This window comes from Saccopteryx bilineata, chromosome 2 (genome assembly GCF_036850765.1).
Source record: "Saccopteryx bilineata isolate mSacBil1 chromosome 2, mSacBil1_pri_phased_curated, whole genome shotgun sequence".
NCBI classification, from domain to species: domain Eukaryota; kingdom Metazoa; phylum Chordata; class Mammalia; order Chiroptera; family Emballonuridae; genus Saccopteryx; species Saccopteryx bilineata.
Window position 1 is genome coordinate 364,654,520 of NC_089491.1, and position 22,984 is coordinate 364,677,503.

The 22,984-nt window shown below is 48.3% G+C and overlaps 1 protein-coding gene across 4 annotated transcripts in view; it reads right to left on the reverse strand.

Annotated features, from left to right (window-relative positions):
• Nucleotides 1–15,411: 15,411 nt before the first annotated feature.
• The window catches only part of KSR1 (kinase suppressor of ras 1), a 160,784-nt gene continuing 153,211 nt past the window's right edge, over nt 15,412–22,984 (reverse strand). For 3 of the 4 annotated variants that reach the window (XM_066263274.1, XM_066263271.1, XM_066263270.1), the window contains one exon: nt 15,412–18,435. In XM_066263274.1, the coding sequence (XP_066119371.1) occupies nt 18,357–18,435 (79 nt within the window). In that variant the 3' untranslated portion in view covers nt 15,412–18,356. Of the gene's footprint in view, nt 18,436–20,367; nt 20,449–22,984 lie in introns of all 4 variants that reach the window. The other variant, XM_066263272.1, reaches the window with a different exon arrangement.

Below are 22,984 nucleotides of genomic sequence, written 5' to 3' on the forward strand. Positions count from 1 at the left end.
CCTAGTCTGTAGTCTATCTAGGCATCGCCTTAACCCCCACCACCTGAAGTCTCACCCTAGATCAAACTCAGACCCTCCGCAGTCTCCAACCGCCCACCACTGCAAATCAAATCCTTTCTTTCCTTGGTCTAATAGGCTTCTTTAGCACTGGATTCCCAATTTTACTCTCTTTGTTAAGCCCCTCAGTGAAATCTTTTGAGCATGGCTTTTAAGGTCTATAATGGCCAAGGAAGTAACATAAAAGGCAAATAAGGCCCAAAAGAAGTAAGGAAATACCAGCTTTTGGCATACACTCTTAAAGGCTCCAGCACCCTAAAGGGCTTCCTAGGATTCCATCAGGGCCCTGCTCTAGAGTGGAAAGAAAAGTCATTGAACTGAAGCCTGCCAGGCTTCCCGGTCTCATCAAGGGACACATCATTGCTATGGAAAGAGGGACATGAGAAGGTAAGCTTCCCCCTTGCTCTATGGAGGGAAGGTTCAGTCTCTTCTAGCCCTGCTCCAGCTACCTGTGACCTGACCTTGCCCAGCATGCTGGAAATTGCCACTGAAGGCCCAAGGACATCATTTAAGAGCCTAAGGTATTTCTTCCAAGTAGCAGATAAGCTAATCTCATTTCTTGTTAACATATGGGCCATCTACTATGCCTTACCTAAATATTTGAGTTTTATTTATCCCTCAAACATCTCTACTATGGATATTGACAGTCTGACTTTGTTGCTTTATTTACTCCTTTATTCCTCTTATCTCAATGCCCCATGCCTATTGTAGGCTGGGACCTTCTGCTAATTCCAGCTAGAAGCAGTGGTCACTAGGACTTAAACCCTAACTGCAAAGTGTAGAAATGTAACCACCCTTTCCCTAAGCACTTGCAGAATTTACAGGTTACTAAGCAAACTGTTCAAAGACTGTCCAAGAGGCGCTTCCAGCACTACATCACCCAAGGACTGACTTTCACGTGGACACGTCCACACACACCATAATCCTGACAACTCCACTGCTGCTAAAGTAGAAAAATGGCATGCCTTACTCCAACCACAAACCTGAAGCTGGTTGGTCTATGTATGGCGAATATATGAAAAACCAAGGACTCTTTTAATCAGACTTTGGAAAAAGAAAAATTAGGGTAAAAAGAAAGTCAACTTAATTGTCACTTGTAAGGCCAGGAGCCACCATCATGGCCATTCACAAGCAGGTTCGCATAGGATTCATACAGTCGGTAATGAAACAATGGAGCCAAAAACTGGTGGGCTATCATCTTTAATCCTAGCTTGCACCCAGCAGGCAAGTAAAACACACATTGGGCTCCAAAACTCACTTATTTAGAGCTCAAAAAGCTACTGACTTATCCAAGTTTTCCTAGGATCAAAGGTTTCTAGCTCACCAGACTTATTCACCTCTGTTCCCCATTTCCTTCCTTCTCCCTGCACAAACTCTGCACAAACTGGCCTCTCACTCAGCACTCCACCATCTTGGCTGCTTCTCCTAGTCTCCTCTACGTGGTCTTTCTCTGCTCTCCTCTCTGCTCTCCTCTCTTCTATTAATCTCAGGAACTGAGAGAGCAAGCTCCCGGTCTGCCCCACTTTATAGTGCAGAAATCAAAACCTTTAATCCAATATACAAATAAGGAAGTCTCTGATACAAAGTCACTTAGCTGAGGCATGATGGGATTGTACCACCCCACATCAAAAAGGGTGGGAAAGGCTTAGTCCTAAAACCAAGTCCCAGGCTACAAGGATCCTGCCTGCCCACCGCCCGCCCCAATATAATCACACCCATTCCAAGCAAGAAGGGCAACTAATATCATCTGGGCGATAGGCTTCTACGTGGGCAGTGCCATCTTTAACAAAGTGAGCATAATATATTTTATCTGCCCAACATCATTAAAAGTTAAAAAAAATTAATCAAGAGTTCTGACTAGAAAAGAATTGTATGGTTTTAATAATAGAAGGTCTAACATATAAAAATATTTTTGAAAGAGAAAGGAAAAGCAAGTTGTTATGAAAGCCAGTTATTTCTAGATAAGAAAGTGCATGAAAGCTGAGGGTTTATGTAAATTGTAGAAGGTTTGTGCAGGTTGTAGGAGGTTGGTACAGAGGAAAAAGAATTGGAACAGTCAGAAAACAGGTTTTTCAAAGAATGTTTAATTACTCATCCTAACTAACAATCCTTTACTCTCTCCACTTATTGGGATGACTCTTTCCTCCACCCTGACCATCTGGAGCTCAGAAACAGAGAAACAAAACCAACCCCTTGTCCTTATATTCTTTATTCACCTCTCAGCCTGCCTTACCCAATCAGGGGCTTTCTACTCGTGTGGGACCAACACCTATATGTGTCTCCCTACTTATTAGACAGAAACCTGTACCCTAATCTATCTCACCCCAAATATCAACCTAATCCCACCCCATGAGCCTCTTCTAGTTCCTAGTACACTACCCAATCTAAGGACCAAACAAGCTGTACAGGTAATTCCTCTCCTTGTTGCTTTAAAAATTTCTATAGAAGCAGTTCTAGGACCTGGGGGACTGGCCACTTCCCTGTCTTATTCTTACTCTCTCTCTCTCTCTCTGAAGCCCAGTGAATTTGTAAACATGGAATCAGTGGTTTCACACAAACTGGGTGTCTTGACTATTGCCTTTCATTGGTCCACTCACTCTCCTATTTATTTTTCTAACTTTTGAACCCTGCCTCTTAAGTTTGTTCACTAGTTTCTTATAGAACCACATGCAGACCTTCACCAATCAGAAACGTGGAATAATATACCTAACCCTACACACCACCTCTGAAACCTGCCCTAGCAAAACAGAAAAATCTGGAACCCTATAAAAACACCCCTACTCCAAACAATGGTGGAAAAACCCCTTATTATCAATGCTAGCACCAATTGTAGGACCACTCCTAATTTTGTGCCTAATATTAATGCTTGCCTCTTTCTTTATCAAGTTCCTGCAGACTTGAATGAGAGAAATCTCCAGAATTACCTACAATCAAATGCTTTTACAACCCCTACTCCAACTGCCCCAGAGAGGTTCACAAAGGAGTCCCCCAGTAGGGATAGCAGCAGGAAGTAGCTCCAGAAGATGGCCAGTTCGAGACAAACCTCCTTCCTGAATCCCATACCCTTTCCTTCCCCCACTTCTTTTCCTTTTCATCATACCACAGAGTTGGGAAATGGTAGATATATGAAACTCCAACTGCCCTTTTGTTGTTCCACCTGGCTGCCTGACCTCACCCTTACTTACTGGATAATCGCCCTTGAGGCAGAAGAGTACAAGAAAGCTGACCAACCTGCCCCAAGAAGGAGCATTCCAGAAAGCTGACATCCTAAAACCGTAAAAGGGAACATACCAAAACTTTTTTTTTTTTTGTATTTTTCTGAAGTTGGAAACGGGAGGCGGGGCAGTCAGACAGACTCCCGCATGTGCCCAACCGGGATCCACCCGGCATGCCCACCAGGGGGCGATGCTCTGCCCATCTGGGGTGTTGCTCCATTGCAACCAGAGGCATTCTAGCACCTGAGGCAGAGGCCATGGAACCATCCTCAGCGCCTGGGCCAACTTTGCTCCAATGGAGCCTCGACTGCGGGAGGGGAAGAGAGAGACAGAGAGGAAGGAGAGGGGGAGGGGTGGAGAAGCAGATGGGCGCTTCTTCTGTGTGCCCTGGCCGGGAATCAAACCCGGGACTCCTGCACTCCAGGCTGACGCTCTACCACTGAGCCAACCGGCCAGGGCCCATATCAGAACTTTTGACTCAGTACCCCCTCAGGCTCTCCCATGCACTATAAAATTCACTCATAGCCTGGGAGAAGTGCCCAGTAGGGTTCCTTTCTTCCTTTCAATAAAGCCTGTTACTCTGGTCTTTTCGGACTCCCATGGATTCCAACAATAATAACAAAAGGGTTTGTTGGTCCCTGCTCTGGTAGGATGCTTGCCCTGAGGGGGCAGAAAAAGAAGATTACCCCCACACCTCAAAGGCCTGTTATCAGGTACATTATTGCAGATATAAAAGGCAACAGACTGGCTTCAAAGCAAACATTGACCTCTATTCAGATAGAGAATAGCTCCCTAGGATTTAACTACCCACCATAAAAGGCTTTTACAATGAACAACTAAAGAGCCGCAAGGAAGAATTGATGTTTCTCATCTCTCTTCCTTTCTATCTGTCTGTCCCTATCTGTCCTTCTCTCTCTGACTCTCTCTGTCTCTGCCAGAAAAAAAAAAGGCTTTTAATGTTGTATGTAACCAGCAAGTTCCTCAAAGACACCAAGCCCAGAAGAATTTTTGAGTTTTGTCATAGTAATATAATGTTATAGTAATTAAATATATAAAAATATAAAAAAACAAAAATATGGAAGATATATAAAAGTAATTAAGATATAATGTTAAAAATAATTAAGGAAATTAAAGTTATGCCGTCTGGATAGGAATTAATATAGTGGGTGCAGATGTGATAAACAGACTCTGACTTTTGAGCAGGGCCTAGTATGTGTGTGAAGTTATACATAGATAAGAAGTCGGTTGATGTCATAATTTGTAAGCTAATGTAAATAAGAACATCTTAAAAAGTGGTTTGATGTAACATTTCAGTAGATTAACATTATAGGGGTTCCCTGTGAGGAACTTTCAAAAAGGTGGTTTGAGGTGACAATCCTGTAGATTGACACCTGTTAGAAGGCTGTCGTTCAGATAACTTTGTAAATATGATATATATGTTTACTCGCTTGTAGTTTGCATTGGGTGTGGGAGACAGGCTCTAAGTCAGCAAAGTCATTATAGCCTAAGGCTTAGTTTTAAGACTAAGCCTTTCCTGCCCTTTTAATACTAAGATCTTCTCAACACTAAGCTTTTCCCCACACCCTTGACTGTTGCATGATGTGGGGGGGTACTGTAGAGCCAGGAGCCACGGCCAGGGCCGCCATCAGAGCAGCCCAGCCCATGCAGGTTCGCATTGGATTCGGACAGTCGGTAAAGAAACAGCAGAGCCAAAAACTGGTGGGCCATAGTCTTTAATCAAGCTTGCACCCGGCGGGCAAGTAAAAATACACACTGGGCTCCAAAACCCAGTCACATTCAGTGCTCACAAAGCTACTGATTTATCCGAGTTTCCTAGAATCAAAGGTTTCTAGCTCACCAGCCTTATTCTCCTCAGTTCCCCATCTCCTTCCTTATCCCAGATACAAACACTACACAAACTGGCATCTCACTCAGCACTCCGCCATCTTGGCTGCTTTTCCTGGCCTTCTCCACGTGGCGGCCTCCCGCTGCTGGCTCTATTCTCTGCTCTCTCATGCTAACCTCAGGAACCAAGAGCCAAGCTCTCGTTCCGCCCCCCTTTTATAGTGTAGAAATCCAAACCCTTAATCCAATATACAAAATAGGGAAGTCTCTAATACAAAGTCACTTCTCTGAGGCATGATTGGATTGTACTGCCCTACATCAAAAAGGGTAGGAAAGGCTTAATCCCAAAACCAAGCCCCAGGTTACAAGGATTCCGCCTGCCTTTAGCCCACCCCAACACACATTAATATCACCTGGGCGGCGGCCTCCTCCTGTTATCTTTAACAAAGTGAGCATAATACACTTTATCCGCCCAACAGGTACACTCTTATGAGGAATCCCATTTATGTCTCAGATAAGTGACTTTGTATCAGAGACTTCCTTATTTGTATATTGGCTTAAAGGTTTTGATTTCTACACTATAAAATGAGACATGAACGTGAACTGTCTCCACGTGGCTCTGAACACTGACCAAAGACAGCAGAGAGGAGCCGCTGACGGGGCTTTCTTAAGCTGTACCCAGGCAGGCCAAAAGGATTTGTGAGTAATAAATTGCCTGTGTGATTCTTGCAACTAACTCTGTGTGTCTGTCGTGTCTTTCCTCCGGTGGCAGTTAGAGTCAGCACTAATTAGTAGCATCCTCATAGCCACTTCAAGAGTAGTCTGGAAGAGGCTGCCAGCCCTGCTGATAAGCAGCAGGACTGTCTCACTGCACGGGGAAGTTGAATCAGGGTTGCCTGATAGAGTAGAGCTTGGGCTCTAATGGGACAAGTTTATTGGCCTGCAACTACAGGGGGATAATGAGGAGCCAATGAGCCATTTCACCCGCAGGTGTTGTAAAGTACCAAAGGCTACAGAATTAATATTAATATTTTAGGAGGCTTGGAGAACATTTTATTAATTTGGATTAAGGTGTGCAGAGAAATTGTGAGAATAGTCTCTGTACTGTGTGATTGGCATAACCAGGATGGCCCTTGGCATTGTATTATAAATGCAAGGGGAGGAAAACATGGATTCCCAGACATTCCACCACACCTGTGGGGAAAGGGGTGAATGGCTAGCCAGGTGCAGGAAGAGAAAAGCCAAAATCTTTTCTTATAGCAATGAGCCATTTGCGGGTATTTGTCCCCACCCACCGAAACTACCTCTCCTATGTAAATGCGTGTGTGACTCTGGACAGAGAGATGGCGGATAAACACTAGATAATATAGGAATGCCTTTAATATGTAAAGAGACATCTTTCTACCATTGTGTTGGCTTGTAAATTTTGTTTTCTCCAAAATAATGTATGGTTTGCAAATTGAATGTGGTCCTATCATGTTAAAGGACATATGACTATAACCAATAGCAGTAAGGGGCTCCTAATTGCAATTTTTGCTTCTGTACTTCCCACTTACAAAACTATAAAAACTAAGTAGAACAAAGGGCCAGCGCGCTCTCTGTCAGAGAGAGCTTGTTCCCTGCCGCTTGGCCAAGCTAGACAATAAAGCTTTGATGTGTAAATGACGGACCTTGCTCCTGTCTTCCATATTTTGAGTCCCTCCGAATTTGGATTAACAGGTAAGACAAACCCAAATCCTAAAGCCCCCCTACAGTTCAGAGGTCCCTTTTTATAGACCCAATTACTAAGGTGACCAATCGTCCTCCTTTAGGGAGGACAGTCCTTCTTTTATAAGTTCCATCCTCCCTCAAAAAGTGTCCTCCTACATGTCCTCCTTTTTGATATTAGAAGACTAATCTGTAAATGTCTGTATTCAATCGATGCCGAGTCGACCCATTGCGTGTGATGTGACGTATTTGTATCTAAATGAGTACCTTTTTCTTACAATTATTATTAACAATTAATAGGCATGTAAGCATAATTACAATATAAAATATTACTGAAGTTTTTATTATGCATTTATCATATTATAGTATATTATTGTTGCAATGAATAAAATGTTTCTTTCATTTACAATATTGTTTTCTTCAATTTATTTTTGTCCTTTTCATTGTAAAAAAGTTGGTCACCTTACAATTACACACTGGCTGGGCTTGGGAGGAGGGGGAGCATGGCAGGAAAGTCATTAATCTCATTAACAAGCTCATTGAATTTTACTGCCTTGTTACAACATTTATAAGGAGAACATTGCTACACCCTAAAGGCTTTTAAGAAAAGAGAAGTGAAGGGGTTCTCAGATAAGCTCCATCTTCCTTGCTCTGTAGTTAAATTATAACTTTTCTGCCCCACTTGCCCTTGCAAGTCCTTCCTCCTGCACTCTCCTCCTTCCTTTCTCCACAGAAAGGAGGGGGGAAAGGCCTGACTTTTCCTCTTTAACTTTTTTTTTAATTTATTCATTTTAGAGAGGAGAGGGAGAGAGAGAGAGAGAGAGAGAGAGAGAGAGAGGAGAGACAGAGAGAGAGAAGGGGGGGAGGAGCTGGAAGCATCAACTCCCATATGTGCCTTGACCAGGCAAGCCCAGGTTTTCAAACCGGCGACCTCAGCTGACTTTCCTCTTTAAAATGGCGTTGCTAATGCGAAGTTTTACAGTTCCTTGGCACCTCATCACATTAGTAAAAAAAATATTGCATTTCAGATCATCCTGTGTGTTTACTTCAGGTCTCAGAGTCTGTAAGGCCACCGTGCAGGCTTTCCCTGAGCTTGTCAGGTTCAGCATGTGGCCCCATTTTCATCCATACTTTCCTTTCCTTTCTTTCTCTCCTTCCTTCCTCTCTCCCTCCCTCCCTTCCTTCCTTCCTTCCTTCCTTCCTTCCTTTCTCCCTCCCTCCCTCCCTCCCTCCCTCCCTTCTCCCTCCCTCCCTCCTTTCCTTCCTTCCTTCCTTCCTTCCTTCCTTCCTTCCTTCCTTCCTTCCTTCCTTCCTTCCTTCCTTCCTTCCTCTTTTTCTTTCTTTAGCTTTTATTTTCTGATTTTTTTTACAGGGAGGAAAGAGAGAAAGGGGTGGAGGAGCAGGAAGGCATCAACTCATAGTAGTTGCTTCTCATATGTGCCTTGACTGGGCGAGCCCAGAGTCTCAAACTGCCGATCTCGGTGTTCCCGGTCGATGCTTCATCCACCGCACCACCACAGGTCAGATGATAGCTTCGTTTTCAACAAACACCCCACGAAGGTTTTGCGGAACCCAAATGACAAATTTGGGGGCATCTTTAAGAAAAGGAATGCCTTACTTTATTAAAATAGATGAAAACTGGTTGCTAGAGCCCTGCCCAGGGTCCACACACATGAGGGGCCCTGCAGCCTGAGCCGGCAGGAAGTAACTGCGAGAATCAGAGGAGACAACTTGATGAAGTAGTGTAAAGCCAGTAGCCGTAGCCACCATCACAGCCGCCTGGCCCATGCAGGTTCTCATTAGATTCGGACAGACAGTAATGAAACAACGGAGCCAAAAACTGGTGGGCCATTACTTTTAATCCTAGCTTGCACCTGGTGGGCAAGTAAAAACACACACTGGGCTCCAAAACCCACTCATTCAGTGCTCACAAAGCTAGTGACTTATCCGAGTTTCCTAGGATCAAAGGTTTCTAGCTCACTAGCCTTATCCACCTCTGTTCCCCATCTCCTTCTCTCTGCACAAACTGGCTTCTCCTTTTTTAGTCTGCCATCTTGGCTACTTCTCTTTTATCTGCTCTCCTCTCTAATGTTAATCTCAGGAACTAAGAGAGCAAGCTCTTGGGCTGCCCCACTTTATAGTGTAGAAATTAAAACCTTTAATTCAATATACAAACAAGGAAGTCTTTGATACAAAGTCACTTATCTGAGGCATAATGGGATTCCTCATGAGAGTGTACCACCCCACATCATGCAATTAGTCAAGGTTGTGGGGAAAAGCTTAGTCTTAAAACTAAACCTTAGGCTAGAACAACCCTGCCTGCTTACAGCCTGTCCCCCACACCCAATGCAAACTATAAGCGAGCAAACATATATCATATTTACAAACTTATTTGACCAACAAGTAGGATGTATTTAGCCGCCAGAGCTGTGTGACCCCAGAAGAGGCAAACAAACACGTGCTCTCCAAAGTTAGATTTCTCACATCTTTTATACCTTTACAGCTTTATCTTTCACATGATAAATGCCTGATTTCTATGACTTGTTTGCAGGCCAAGTGACTTTTGTGTCTTAGGGAGAGGGAGGGGAGAGGTAGCCGGAGGGTTGTCCTTCATAATCTTACCACTCATTCTTCTTACTAGAGCTGCAGTTTATTTCAAGGAACTGATAACCAGCAAGGTCCACACCCGTGGTTTGTTATTTTTCAAACATTTCTGTCTGGCCTTGTTCACTGAGGTCACAGGCTGGAGTGTAAGACTCCAGACATTGAAGGCCTCCCTCTCCTCTGCGTTCTTCTGGTTTCTCCTCCTTCAGAAGCACAGACCAGCAGTTTGTTTACAAGCATTTCCTGAGCACCTGCTGGATGCCCAACCCTGACCTTGGCTCTGGGGACCACAGACCAAGAAGTTAGGTCCTTTCCCTGTAAAGTTTCATGTAAGGCCGGTGGTCATGGCCATGCAGGTTCCCATTGGATTCGGGCAGATGGTAAAGCAACTGTGGAGCCGGAGGATAGTGGGCTGTTGGGCAGATAAAATATACTACGCTCACTTTGTCAAAGATGGCGCTGCCCACGTGGAGGCCGTCACCCAGGCGATATTAATGTGTGTCTCTGTGGGCTGTGGGCAGGCAGAATCCTTGTAGCCTGGGGCTTGGTTTTGGGATTAAGCCTTTCCCACCCTTTTTAGATGTGGGGTGGTACAATCCCATCATGCCCCAGATAAGTGACTTTGTATTAGAGACTTCCTTATTTTGTATATTGGATTAAAGGTTTGGATTTCTACAGTATAAAATAGGGGCAGAATGGGAGCTTGCTCTCTTGGTTCCTGAGATTAGCATTAGAGGAGAGAGCAGAGAAGAGAGCAGAGAAAGGCCACGTGGAGGAGGCCAGGAGAAGCAGTCAAGATGGCAGAGTGTTGAGTGAGAAGCCAGTTAGTGCAGAATTTGTGCAGGGAGAAGGAAGAAGATGGGGAACAGAGGTGATTAAGTCTGGTGAGCTAGAAACCTTTGATTCTAGGAAACTCGGATAAGTCAGTAGCTTTGTGAGCACTGAATGTGATTGGGTTTTGGAGCCCAGTGTGTGTTTTTACTTGCCCACCGGGTGCAAGGTAGGATTAAAAATGATAGCCCATCAGTTTTTGGCTCCGTTGTTTCTTTACCGACTGTCCGAATCCAATGCGAACCTGCATGTGAATGGCCATGATGGTGGCCCTGGCTGCTGGCTTTACATGGGCCATTCCGTTTATTAGAGTCTCGCAACAGTGGACGAGCAAACAGGCAGGCAGGGAAGACCACTTCTCTTAGGGCTGACAAGCAAAACAGGCTGGGGAGGGGGACACCTTCTTTCTCTGGCAAACAATAGCAAAAAACATGGCCCCTCCCAATGGCAGCAGGCAATTCGCAATCTACAATCTGCCTCCCTGAGGGCAAGCACCTGTAGCCTTACAAAGACTATACACACGTGTGGTGCTGCCCCGTGCTCATGCACAAACCAGGCAAACTGCAAGCAATCAAGCCTAACACACTGGTTTGTCCAACATTTCATAAATCATTAGGACTGGTGATGATGTGAATTATTAAATGTATCAAAGGGTTATGAAGTAAGGGTCTTCCGCTTTCAGTGGGCACAGCAGCTGCATGAAGCCTGGAAGGTTACTTTAGCTCTCTAAGCCTCAGTTTCCTCACCTGTGAGGGAGAACTAATCAGAGGCCTTTTCATAAGGTTATTGTGAAGATGAAGAAACTAATACTCGTAAGGCACTAAGACTAAGTCAATGCCTGGCAGAGAGGAAACTCCACGAATTATGTCTGTTTTCACACATCTCATTTGTGGATGGTGAGGCCAGGATAGAGATCAGAGAGGAAAAGAGAGGAGATGACCTTTGGATTATTCCCCCCCCCCAATGATTTGAGGGAGGGGGAGGGCAAGGGACAGATAAAAAGAGAAGCATCAACTTGTTCCACTTATTTGTCCCAGTTAGTTGTGCACTCATGGTTGCTTCTTGTGTATGTTCTCACCGGGGACAGAACCCGTGAGATCGGTGTGCTGGGATGGTGCTCTATACACAGAGCCACCCGGCCAGGGCCTGAGCTGAGTCTTGAAGGATTGTGGTATCTCTTCCACCAATGGCAGGAACAGGAGTGGAAGAGCATGCCACTCCATGGAATCAGCACACAGCGTCACTGCTCACACTTCCTCACTGGGGAACCCAAGTTAGGAAACATTTAGTAACACAGGTTCAAAGGATTAGTATCCTATCAGTTATCCAAACACACAGCTGCCTCTGCCTTCAGTCCTGGCGTGACTAGCCTGGGCCTAGCCTTACTTACCAATTTCCTTTAAATAAACTTATCTGCATTTATTTATTTATTTATTATTTTTTAAAGCAAATTTTATGTCATTGATGTTGTGATCATAATGGATAAAAAGGTGGTCATGTGAATTTTGGCAGGTCACAAACTTTGGACCGTAGTGGTTGACAAAATAGCCCAAACATCATAGAATTCAGAAAAATAAATCTTTTATTAATTAATTTCCTGGTGCTAAAATACTTCCCCCCTTTTTTTGGCTGCACACTCTGCTTCTTCAGGTGATAAGGATTTGATACATTTTTTGTACAGAAAGTAGATAGATCGTCTGTCTTTCTAATTGAAAGGTTGAAACTGGGGGGCCAGTCCACTTGGGAGGGGAAAAAGCCTATTTTCAGTCTCCCTTCACAACCAGCAGGTCAGGATAAATCCCCGACTAGGTCAGGTCTGGAGAGAACTCCAGCTGGACTCCCTCGTCCCGGATGAGACGGCTGACAAGCTCAACCCCTCCCCAGGTCTATGGGTGGGCACTGGGGAGAGCCTAATCGAAAACACAAGACCAGTATGTTCCAAAAGGAAAAATTATTTAAAATGCCTAAGTGCAGGCTGGCTGAGACAGACTAAGCTGTGTCGGCCCCGAGGGTGGGATGGAGCAGGGTTTATATAGGTTAGTGGGGGGGGGGGGGGTGTCTTGGAACAAATGACTGACGTTGCTGCTTCTATTAGTACAAGGTAACATTTCTTCGTATGTGGATGGGCATGGGACCACAGCTCCTCCAGTTTTTGTTTGTTTGTTTGTTTTGTGATAGAGACAGAGAGAGGGACAGACAGGAAAGGAGAGAGATGAGAAGCATCAGTTCTTCATTGCAGCTCCTTAGTTGTTCATTGATTGCTTTCTCATATGTGCCTTGATGGGGGGGGGGGGCTACAGCAGACTGAGTGACCCTTGCTTGAGCCAGTGACCTTGGGCTTCAAGCCAGCGACATTTGGGCTCAAGCCAGGGACCATGAGGTCATGTCTATGGTCCCGTGCTCAAACTGGTAAGCCTGCACTCAAGCCAGGTGAGCCTACGCTCAAGCCGGTAAACTCAGTGTTTCGAACCTGGGTCCTCTGCGTCCCATTCCAGTACTCTATCCATTGTGCCACTGCCTGGTCAGGCTCCTCCAAATTTCGGCTTGACTATTATCAGCATCAGCTGTAAAAATAAAAAGACCTAGGCTGGCTCAAAGGTCCCAGGCCGGGACTTCAAGCAAGCCAGCCCCCCTCCTCCCACAGGTTTGCACTGCCCCAGGGATGAGAGCTGATCTATCACAACCTCACAGTGGGGGGGATGAGAAAGCTCTGTTTTGAGGCTAGTGGGAAGTTGAGTGAGGGGCATTTGAGTTTTAAAGGGGCTCTGGATTTAAAGGGGCCCTGAAACGAAACCTGACACTAATGGCCTGCGTCTTCTCCACTGCTGGTGGCCTTTGGTTCCCAGGCAATGTGGGACATGCTCCTTCATGGCTCACCTCTGGCCCTGTATCTTTGTGTCTGACCCAGGTGAGTTGGCACAGTGGGCAGGAGGAATATTTCAGAAGCCATTCCCAAGCTGAGACAGCTGAAAGTAACTGAATTACCCGTGTAAAAACATATCCCACTAAACTCAGAATAGATACATACCCAATTCAACGCCCCTTAACCAGATCCCCAAAATGCATATGGCCTCTCCTACACTACCTGACAAAAGAGAAAGTGTGACGGAGGGAGGGGAAGGAGACAGTAGTGTTAATCGGTTCACACTTAATGGTACAAATACCTACGCCCATCTCATGACAGTCTCATGCCAGCCTGCTGCTCCTCCCAGTGTCCCTTCTCTCTGCTTACGGTGTGCGGTCTTCAGTGGTGGTGGAGGGAAGGAGTGCGCTGGGCCTCAGACTGGGAGCCCTGGGTAGACTTCACCCTGCCCTTTGTGCTTTACCCTGTAGCCTCTCCCTACCCCAACCCATCTACCCTAAGCTCTCCTCTGACCTCCTCACCCGACTCACACTTCTCTCCCCACTCCCTCTGCACTGCAGGAGAGCCACTGTGCACCACCCCTTCCTCCAGGTGGCGCTCACTGCTTATCTCCCCCTTCTGTTTGTGCTCACAGCAAAGCACAAGAGGCAGGGTCTGAGCACCTCCCAGCCCGGTCTCCCAGGCTCCACCGCCTGGCAGTATCCTTCTTTCCACATCTCACCTGGATGCCGCCAAAGCATGACCCCCATCCGTAGGGTCACCTTCCCAAGAATAACTCCATCAGTCACAAAGGCAGACGTTTGGGGAATTATCCTGAATGCTCATCTCTCCCTCGTATCCATTCAAAGCTGTTTGTTATCTCCCCTGCTTCTTGTTTAGCCCCACCCAAATCCATCCTATACAGCTAAAACATAATTATTTTTACTTTTTTAGATTTTATTTATTCATTTTTATTAGAGAGAGAGGGGAGAGAGATAGAGAGAGAGAACAGGGGGAGGAGCAGGAAGCATCAACTCCCATATGTGCCTTGACCAGGCAAGCCCAGGGTTTTGAACTGGCGACCTTAGCATTCCAGGTCAATGCTTTATCCACTGCGCCACCACAGGTCAGGCCTAAAACATAAATTTGATTAGGGTTCTCCCCTACTTAAAAATTTTCAATGGCTCCCCAGGGATGTCACGTTAAAGCTTAAACTCAGTGGCTCAGCATCTATAGCATCTTCTGCAGATTCATTCTACAATTGCTGAGATATCCATTTATTTCCCAATCCCACCATGTATTCACAGACCTCTAAGTCTCTGCATATGCCATTTATGCAGGGTAGAATGCCCTCCTTTTGCTCACATGCATGCAGCATATTACACACCTTCCAAGTCAGCTCCAAGGCCACCTCCTCCCTGAAGCCTGCCAAACAGGCTGAGGTACCCCTTCCTTGGGCCACTCACTGGTTCATGGCTGAAGGCAAGAGCACTACCATTTTATCTGTGTTCCGGCACTTAGTCCCATTGTTTGAACATAGTAAGTAGGTGCTCAATAAATGTCTGATCTTAACTCCCCCAATTCCTGGTGAGATTCTGGAGTCTGGGTCCTGGACTGGCCACCTCCCAGCTATGTCACGTTAGGTGTATACCTTAACCTCTCCATGTCTCGGTTTCCTCAGCTGGAACACCACAACAGTTCCTGACCCATGTTGTTGTCCGGGTTAGGGAAAGGTGAGATGATCTATAGAAAGCATCTCCCTGGCTCAGAGTGGGGGTCCTACAAATATTTGTTCCTCATCTCCATCAGTTTTGCTTACCCCAATCTCCAAAGCACCTCTGTTGCTGTCAAGGAGAGGGTCCTAGGGATAAGATTTAGATGAATGACCATTCCCCCCACCCTGGCCCCGACTTCGCCAGGCTTCCACAAGGCAAAAGCACCACCAGGCACGGAGACATTGACCACCAGCTGGCATGCTGGGGGCTGGATGACCTTCCTCTGTGCACCACAGGCCTTTGATGCTGTTCCTTCTCCATTTCTCCATCTGTTTGGAAACATCTGCCTTTGAGGTTCATGCATAACTTCTCTTTTCTCTGGAAGGCGCATCCAGAGGGGCTCCAAACACCCTGACCCCTCCATTCCCGTTTTTCCCAAGCCAACCGTCTGAGCAGCCCCCCATACGCGTCTGACTGACCCAAGCAGACACCAGCCCCAGACACCTTGGTACAATTTTATTTGAACTCCAGATATCCAGGCGTGGCCTGGCTGAGTGTGTTCTTGCCAGTGGCAAAAAGTGATACAGCACGTTCGTTAATACTAATCATTTTAATTTAAATTAATAGCCTTTCTGGAAGACAAATGCAGTTGATAGAAAATATAAAAACTTTTACTGTACAAATTTTACATCACATTCAAAAAAAAGCAAGTGTGTGCCTTGTGGCCACAGGAGACGCTGGGCTTGCACACCCAGGTGACATCCTGGTCAACGCTGCAGAACCGCACAAGCTCCCTACTGGGCTTCACATTTATGTCTCCGCTGGTCCCCAAATCAACAGAATGCAAGCTTACAGGGTGCGCCACTCCCCTCCAAGATCACAAGAAACACCACAAGGGGACGGGCTCCAGGGCCCTGCACACATCTTTGATTTGGTGACATGAGAGGCCAATTTTGCTACACACTGCTCACGACTAACAGGGAACTCGTTAGGATTCAAGACCTCAAGTTGGCTGTGACTCTGGTGGCTAAAGGCAGCAGGGACACAGACCCTAGGGTCCTGGAGGTGAGGCTGGGAACTGGCCGGAGGGTCCCTCTCTCTGACCCCGGTGGGGACCTCTGCAGCCCCCAGAACTCTCACCAACGGGGCCCTCCCAGCTTCCCCATCCCCTTCACAGTTGGCCATGAGGGCTGAATTCACAGTATCTGCTGTCCTTCATGTGTTTCCTGGGCGGACAGGGAGAGCACACGGAAGGGTGAGCATGTCTTCCTAACCTCGTTCACAGTCACTTAAATAGAGAGAGAGAGAGAGGACACCACGTGGAGGGGGGGGAGATTCCTCCGGTGTTATTCTTATGACAGGGAGTGCAGAGGTTTAAGCTGAGTGGGGGGCTGCCCAGGGCCTTAGAGAGGAAGGGGGTGTCCCCAGGCTACACTCTGGGGGGTTCCTGGTAGATCGTCAGTTCCTGAAGGGTGGGACTGCAACCGCTCCTGTCACCAGGCCCCCAGCACTTGTGCAAGACACAGAGATGCTCAAAGAAAGCTTGAATTGACCCACGAGTATGGCACTCATGAGAAAAAAACAGAACTCAAGACTTTCTGTGGGCTGAGGAGGCACTGAGCCCGACTTGCTCAGTTGCTGTCCAACTTCTGGGCTCATCGGCACGACCACGGCCAGGAGGGGAAGGTTGAGGCTGGAGACACATGAACTTTGACCTCTGGTAAGGCATAGCCACATGTGTGGGGGGCGGCTATCTTAGCCAGAAGCAATGGTCACACACTGTGTGGCTCCGGGGGGTGTGTGTGACCATGTAGAGGGCTGACAGGGGAGGTCAAAGGCATGATGGGGGGAAACGGACGGTCCCACAGAGAACAGACCCACATGGAGTTGAGCCCCACTGATTTCCAGCTCCTCCAGCTTCCTCCCCATGCCCTAAGTGGGAAGGGGCAAGGCGCTCATGTCTGGAGCGCTGATGGGCAGCGGGAGCCCCGAGTACCTTGCATAGACTACCTCTCAGCTTCTGGACAGTGGTCTGTTTCACATGACATTTTGGCTAGACTCCGGGCAGGGCTCTGAGGGTCGGGAGCTCTGCTAGATGAGACGGGTGGGAGGACCACGTGCCCCCGCCCTGCGTCTCGGCTCAGAGCAGACACAGGTTCTGGGTCTGAATCCAGCCACACAGCCATCCTCCTCACCCTTGGTCATTTCTGGTTTTGGAGCCTAAAATGACATACGTCCAGTGAAAGGCTTCTTTCCCACTTGGAACTTTTTTTAGGCGACAGCTTCTAATGAAGACAGGCAGGATGCTCTCACATCACGGACTTCCCCAAATCTAGCCTTCCCTTCCAGTTCAAAGGGAGGCCTGACAAGCAGAGGGCCTGGCTAGGTCCTTGGGGAGGCTCTGAAGACTGGGGGGCAGGGGCGGGGGCTCGCTAGGTGGCTCTAAATGAAAGGGGGACACTGCCTCCCACCTTTGCTCTGAACATGGACAGCAGAGGAGCCTGGAGGAGCCAGGAGTGAGCTGAAGGGTTCACAGGACTGGAGCAGAACCTTGGGGTTTCTAAGGGGCCGATCAGGGTACCCTGTGGCTGGGAGGGGCGGGGGTTCGGGGACCCACTACTGCTACTTCCTCCCTAACCTTCCTTGTTCTCACAGAGCCTTTGTGACATGCACAGCCTTAGCTCTGGGGTCCAATGTCAGTCAGGGGCTGGGATGTGTCTGAAAAGCATCCCACCTCCTTGGTGCCTCCCTGGGGCCTTCATGAAGGAAACATCTCTACAGACAGTGAAAGCCCTGGTTAGGAACCACTGGATCAGTGCAGATGTTATTTGGATTTTATCTGTTTCTATGTTTGCAACTGGTATGGGCTGAATTGCAGGGGTCGGAGGTGGACCCCAGCTCTCTGGGAACCGAAGACCCTCATGATCCAGCTCGGTTCCTAGCCAGGGTTTCTTCTGCAAGAGGAGGAAGGGACAGTGCCCTTTTGTTAGCACAAGCGGAGATCCCTGCAGAGGGAGATTCTGCGCCAAGAGGGCTTAGGGCCAGGGCAGAGGGCAGGTCAAATCTTGTGGCCCCACCACCCCCGTCCTGTCCCGAGAGCATCTACAGTCCTGATGTTTTTCTTCCTCTGGGCCCAGTTTGGGCTCACTGCCTACACGGCTCTCCAGAGGGGCCAGCCACTTCCGCTGTCCCGGCCGACGGTGCCAGGGTACCCCACACAGCCCATTTTTATTATTACCTATTGTAAAACATCAAGTTCACTCCACAGAAGCGTGCATGTAAACATTTGCTGCCTGTCGGGACAGGTTTGGTTGTTGGTGACATCATTTTAAGAAACAGCAGGTGCGGCTCCATCTCTAGGACCAAAGTGTCTTTCGTGAACAAACAGTCCGGATCGAGGACTCACGCTCCCGACCTGCGGCACTCAGGAGAGTGGCGGACGCTTCGAAGAGTGCTGCCTTTTGTTGTGGTGGTGGTTTGGATGTTTTAGAAACACATTTAAGAAAGAAAAAGATCGGTGAAAAAAAACTGCACAGTTGGCTACATCTTTGGATTACTGGACTCCAGGACGCCCAAGCCAAACCTTTCAAACCGGGGCACAACCTTGCTGCTGTTAATGCTGCAAAAAGGAACAAAAACAAGGGTTATGGCCCCAGCGGTCTCAATCAGAATTAGGATAACATAAGCTAAGAATCGGGCCAGCTCCAGAAGCACCGCAGAGGACCCAGCCCACCAAGGAGTGAGAATGATTACACGGCCAGCAGCCGCGTTACGGCAGAGCTGCTGCTGGTCCTACCTGGCTGGGGGACCCACACCTCAGCCACACTCTCCTCCTAGAGGGCAGTGGCGTGTCTGTAGCAGAGTGACCGGCACCCAGTATGCCCAGGGATTGCTGTGGGCTTGTCTGAACTGCCGTCTCACTTGCAGCCCAGGAAAGTTCTTGCTCAAAGTGGAATTGGGGGAGAACAGAAGCCTGACCCCCAGTACCAATGGTGACATCACATGCTCCTTCTAGAAGTGGTCCTCAAACACTGGAGTACATCAGAACCATCTGGGAAGCAGGCTGTGGGTGGTCAGGGCCTGCTTCCCGAGGCCCGGGTGCAGGTCTGGGGCCCCAGGAACGTGCACTTGGCCAGCAGTGGAGGCACTCTGTGTGTGCCTTGTCGGCCACACTCCTGATGAACGCTCTCTTGGTTTGGTGCTTTCCGTCTGCACTGGGCAGATGTAAAAGGAGTGACACGTGGAAAGCGACAGGGGTTTTGTATTCATTAGTGAAATTGTTTGAAAACAGCCCCCCCCCCCCCAGCCCAGCTTTAGGATGACATTCCTGAGTGTGCTGCCGAGTACACAGTCTTTCCCAGCTGGTGTCTTTTATGGCAACAGAATTCACGGTGTCCACCACCGCCAGCCCACAGAGGGGACTGACCCTGGGCAGCTCTGAAATCATCCCACTCCTTGTTGGGAAGAGATCCCGATGGATTAACAGCCAAGCAAAACCCCTCCCCCTGTGCTCTGGACCCAGATACTGAAAGGCCAACATCCCGGTTGGAAACGTGCTGGTCGGCAGGGTGGTGGGGAGGGAGTAGATCTCACTGAGCTGTTAGTAGGGAGACAGGAGCACCCAAACAAAAAAAAACACCACCACCCCACAGAGGAAGGGCCAGAGAGAATGAAGTTGCATCTAGGGAGCCAGTTCTGGGGGGACTTGTTAGGGGGTCCTCCGTGAGATCAGTCATTTAGGCACACACAGGCCGCAGAGACAGAGGGGCCAGGTTTAAAATCAAACAAAGCAAAAGAAGTTTCCGGAGAGAAGACTGGAACAGCAGAGATGGCATCCCCGGGGTTAGTGCCTGCATCTCAGTTTGCGTTTGAGCGGAAGTCTTGGTGCCGAGCAACGGTTAGGAGGAAGAAAGCCCCAGGCACATGCGAGGCAGCCAGGCCTATAACCTACGGGAGGAAAGAGAAGGGGAGAGCAGCGTAAGAACAGAGCTCCAGAGGGTGCGGGGGGGGGGGGGGGTGCAGCCGAAGCCCGGCCAGGTCAGGGGACCCTCTCTCCCTGCAGAGAGAGAAAGGAACGCCCCTGTTCCATTCCAGGCTGGGCAGCAGAATGAACGCGTAAGGGAGCCTAACACAAAGAACCTCCCAGGATTTTATACAGAGGCTGGGCAGTGCGCCCACTGCCCCTTGGCCCTTGACTATCAAAATAGACTTCTTGGAGTTCACTATTTCCGCTCCCTGCATTCCATTCCCTTCTTTAAGCTCTGGCCAGAAGGCATCCGGGGACTCAGACAATGATGCCAGGTCTCTCCCACCCGGGACAAGCCATGCTCTGCCACAGTGTGCGGACAGAGGCCCTGACACACGCTGTGGGTCTTCTCCCACCGCGGCGAGAGAAATACAATCCTGCAGAGCTCTCTTTGGTTCTTCACTTTGGTTCATGAGGAAAAAACAAGCAAAGATGAGGTAGCTGGATGCAGACAGAACAGAAAGCGGTTATGCCAAGGGGTAACTGCAAACAGGCAGAAAGTGCAGGAAGTAACAGAAGACACACTATTCCTCCAGAACTGGACAGGAGTTCTTAAAGTCAGGGTGACCGTAACGTCCTTTCCCGTAGTATCGGCTTCGCCAGCGACTGGGAGTGCCCCGTGATCATTGTGCCAGGTGTGAGAACAGCGAAGTCCAGCAGGTGGTGGAGCCAGGCCCCCAGGTGGACAGGTGGAGGAGGAGCCACAGGAATCATGATGCAAGGAGAAGGGGAGATGACAGGACAGGCCATCACATCAGCCACCCCCCGAAAATAAAAAAAGACAACAAAACCGATGGAAAAGAAAAACAAAACGAGAATTAGAGGCTGAGTGTGCAGAAATAAAAGTTCTGAATAGGAAGCTTTGACACAGACTCATTCAGGTATGTTGGCATTATTTTCTTTAAAATATATATATTTTTTATTTTTCCAAAGTTAGAAGCGGGGGAGAGGCAGACAGACTCCCGCATGCGCCCGACCCAGATCCACCCGGCATGCCCACCAGGGGGTGATGCTCTGCCCATCTGGGGCATTGCTCTGTTGCAACCAGAGCCATTCTAGCTCCTGAGGCAGAGGCCACAGAGCCATCCTCAGTGCCCAGGCCAACTTTGCTCCAATGGAGCCTTGGCTGTGGGAGGGTAAGAGAGAGATAGAGAGAAAGGAGAGGGTGAAGGGTGGGGAAGCAGATGGGCACTTCTCCTGTGTGCCCTGACTGGGAATCAAACCTGGGACATCCACACGCTGGGCCGATGCTCTACCACTAAGCCAGCCAGCCAGGGTGGCATTCTTTTCTTTAAGAGGCAAAAACTAATTGTGCTGGGCCAGAAACAGCCCCCTTCTGAGACTCAGTTTCCATCCGTGAAATGAGAAGGGGGGCTCTCTATGGTCCTTAGGGAGTCTGGAGCCAGCTCCTGAGTGCAGTGGGCACCTAGCACAGCTTTTTCTTTTGTGGATGAGAAAGCCAGGGCCTATACTGTTTTTATTTTAAATGTTACCTTTTTTTTTACAGAGACAGAGAGAGTCAGAGAGAGGGATAGATAGGGACAGACAGACAGGAACGGAGAGAGATGAGAACCATCAATCATCAGATTTTCGTTGTGACACCTTAGTTGTTCATTGATTGCTTTCTCATTTGTGCCTTGACCGTGGGCCTTCAGCAGACTGAGTAACCCCTTGCTGGAGCCAGCGACCTTGAATTCAAACTGGTGGGCTTTTGCTCAAACCAGATGAGCCCGTGCTCAAGCTGGCGACCTCGGGGTCTCGAACCTCGGTCCTTCCGCATCCCAGTCCGACGCTCTATCCACTGTGCCACTGCCTGATCAAGCTAAATGTTACTTTAAAAAAATTTTTTTATTTATTAATTTTTAGAGAGAGGAGAGAGAGAGAGAGAGAATGAAAGAGAGAGAGAAGGAAGAAGCAGGAAGCATCAACTCATAGTAGTTGCTTCCTGTTTGTGTCTTGACCAGGCAAACCCAGGATTTCAAACTAGCGACCTCAGCATTTTTATCCACTCTACCACCACAGGTCAGGCTTTTTTCTTTTTTAAGCAAGAGAGAGAGATAGAGAGAGGAACAGGTAGGGACAGACAGGAAAAGACAGCGATGAGAAGCATTAATTCTTCGTTGCGGCACCTCAGTTGTTCATTGACTGCTTTCTCATACGTGCCTTGACCAGGGGCCTCCAGCAGAGCCATGGGGTCATCTCTATGTTCCCATGCTCAAGCCGGCGACCTCGTGTTTTCAAACCTGAGTCCTCTAGTGTCCCAGACCAACACTCTATCCACTGTGCCACTGCCTGGTCAGGCCCAGGGCCCATATTGTTTAATGAGATGCCTGAGGTCTGACAAGCCAGATCCTTGAACTTCTTGCAAGTTCAGGAGAACCCCAGGCTACTTGGTCTCTGCTGGGACAATTCCTGTTCAAAACCCACCTCCAACAACCCTGCTAGTGACCCTTCCTTAAGTTCCCTGGGTGGACAGAGGGCCCCGTCCATATTCCCACAGAGGCTATGCTTTTTTTATAGCACTCAGCATGTAGCAATCTTTCCCTCACTCATTCACTCACCCATCAAATGTTTACTGAGCAACTACTATGTTCCTGGGACTGTGCTAGGAGCTGGGAATAGAGGTGACAAAACAGTCCAGCTGTGTAAACATACAGTGTATGTGTGCTTGTCTTTATCCCCAGTTAGACTGTAAACTCCTTTCCGGCCACGGCCCACTGTGGCCTTCTGTCTCCCCAGGTACACAGCAGGTGCTCTGCAATGGCTGAGTAAAAACCACACCACCACTAATAGCAATATTCTATTACTTCTGATTTGTATTGGACTCTGATCCATCTTTTTTTTTTTTTCATTTTTCTGAAGCTGGAAACGGGGAGAGACAGTCAGACAGACTCCTGCATGCGCCCGACCGGGGATCCACCTGGCACGCCCACCAGGGGCAACGCTTTGCCCACCAGGGGGCAATGCTCTGCCCATCCTGGGCGTCGCCATGTTGCGACCAGAGCCACTCTAGCGCCTGAGGTAGAGGCCACAGAGCCATCCCCAGCGCCTGGGTCATCTTTGCTCCAATGGAGCCCTGGCTGCGGGAGGGGAAGAGAGAGACAGAGAGGAAAGCACGGCGGAGGGGTGGAGAAGCAAATGG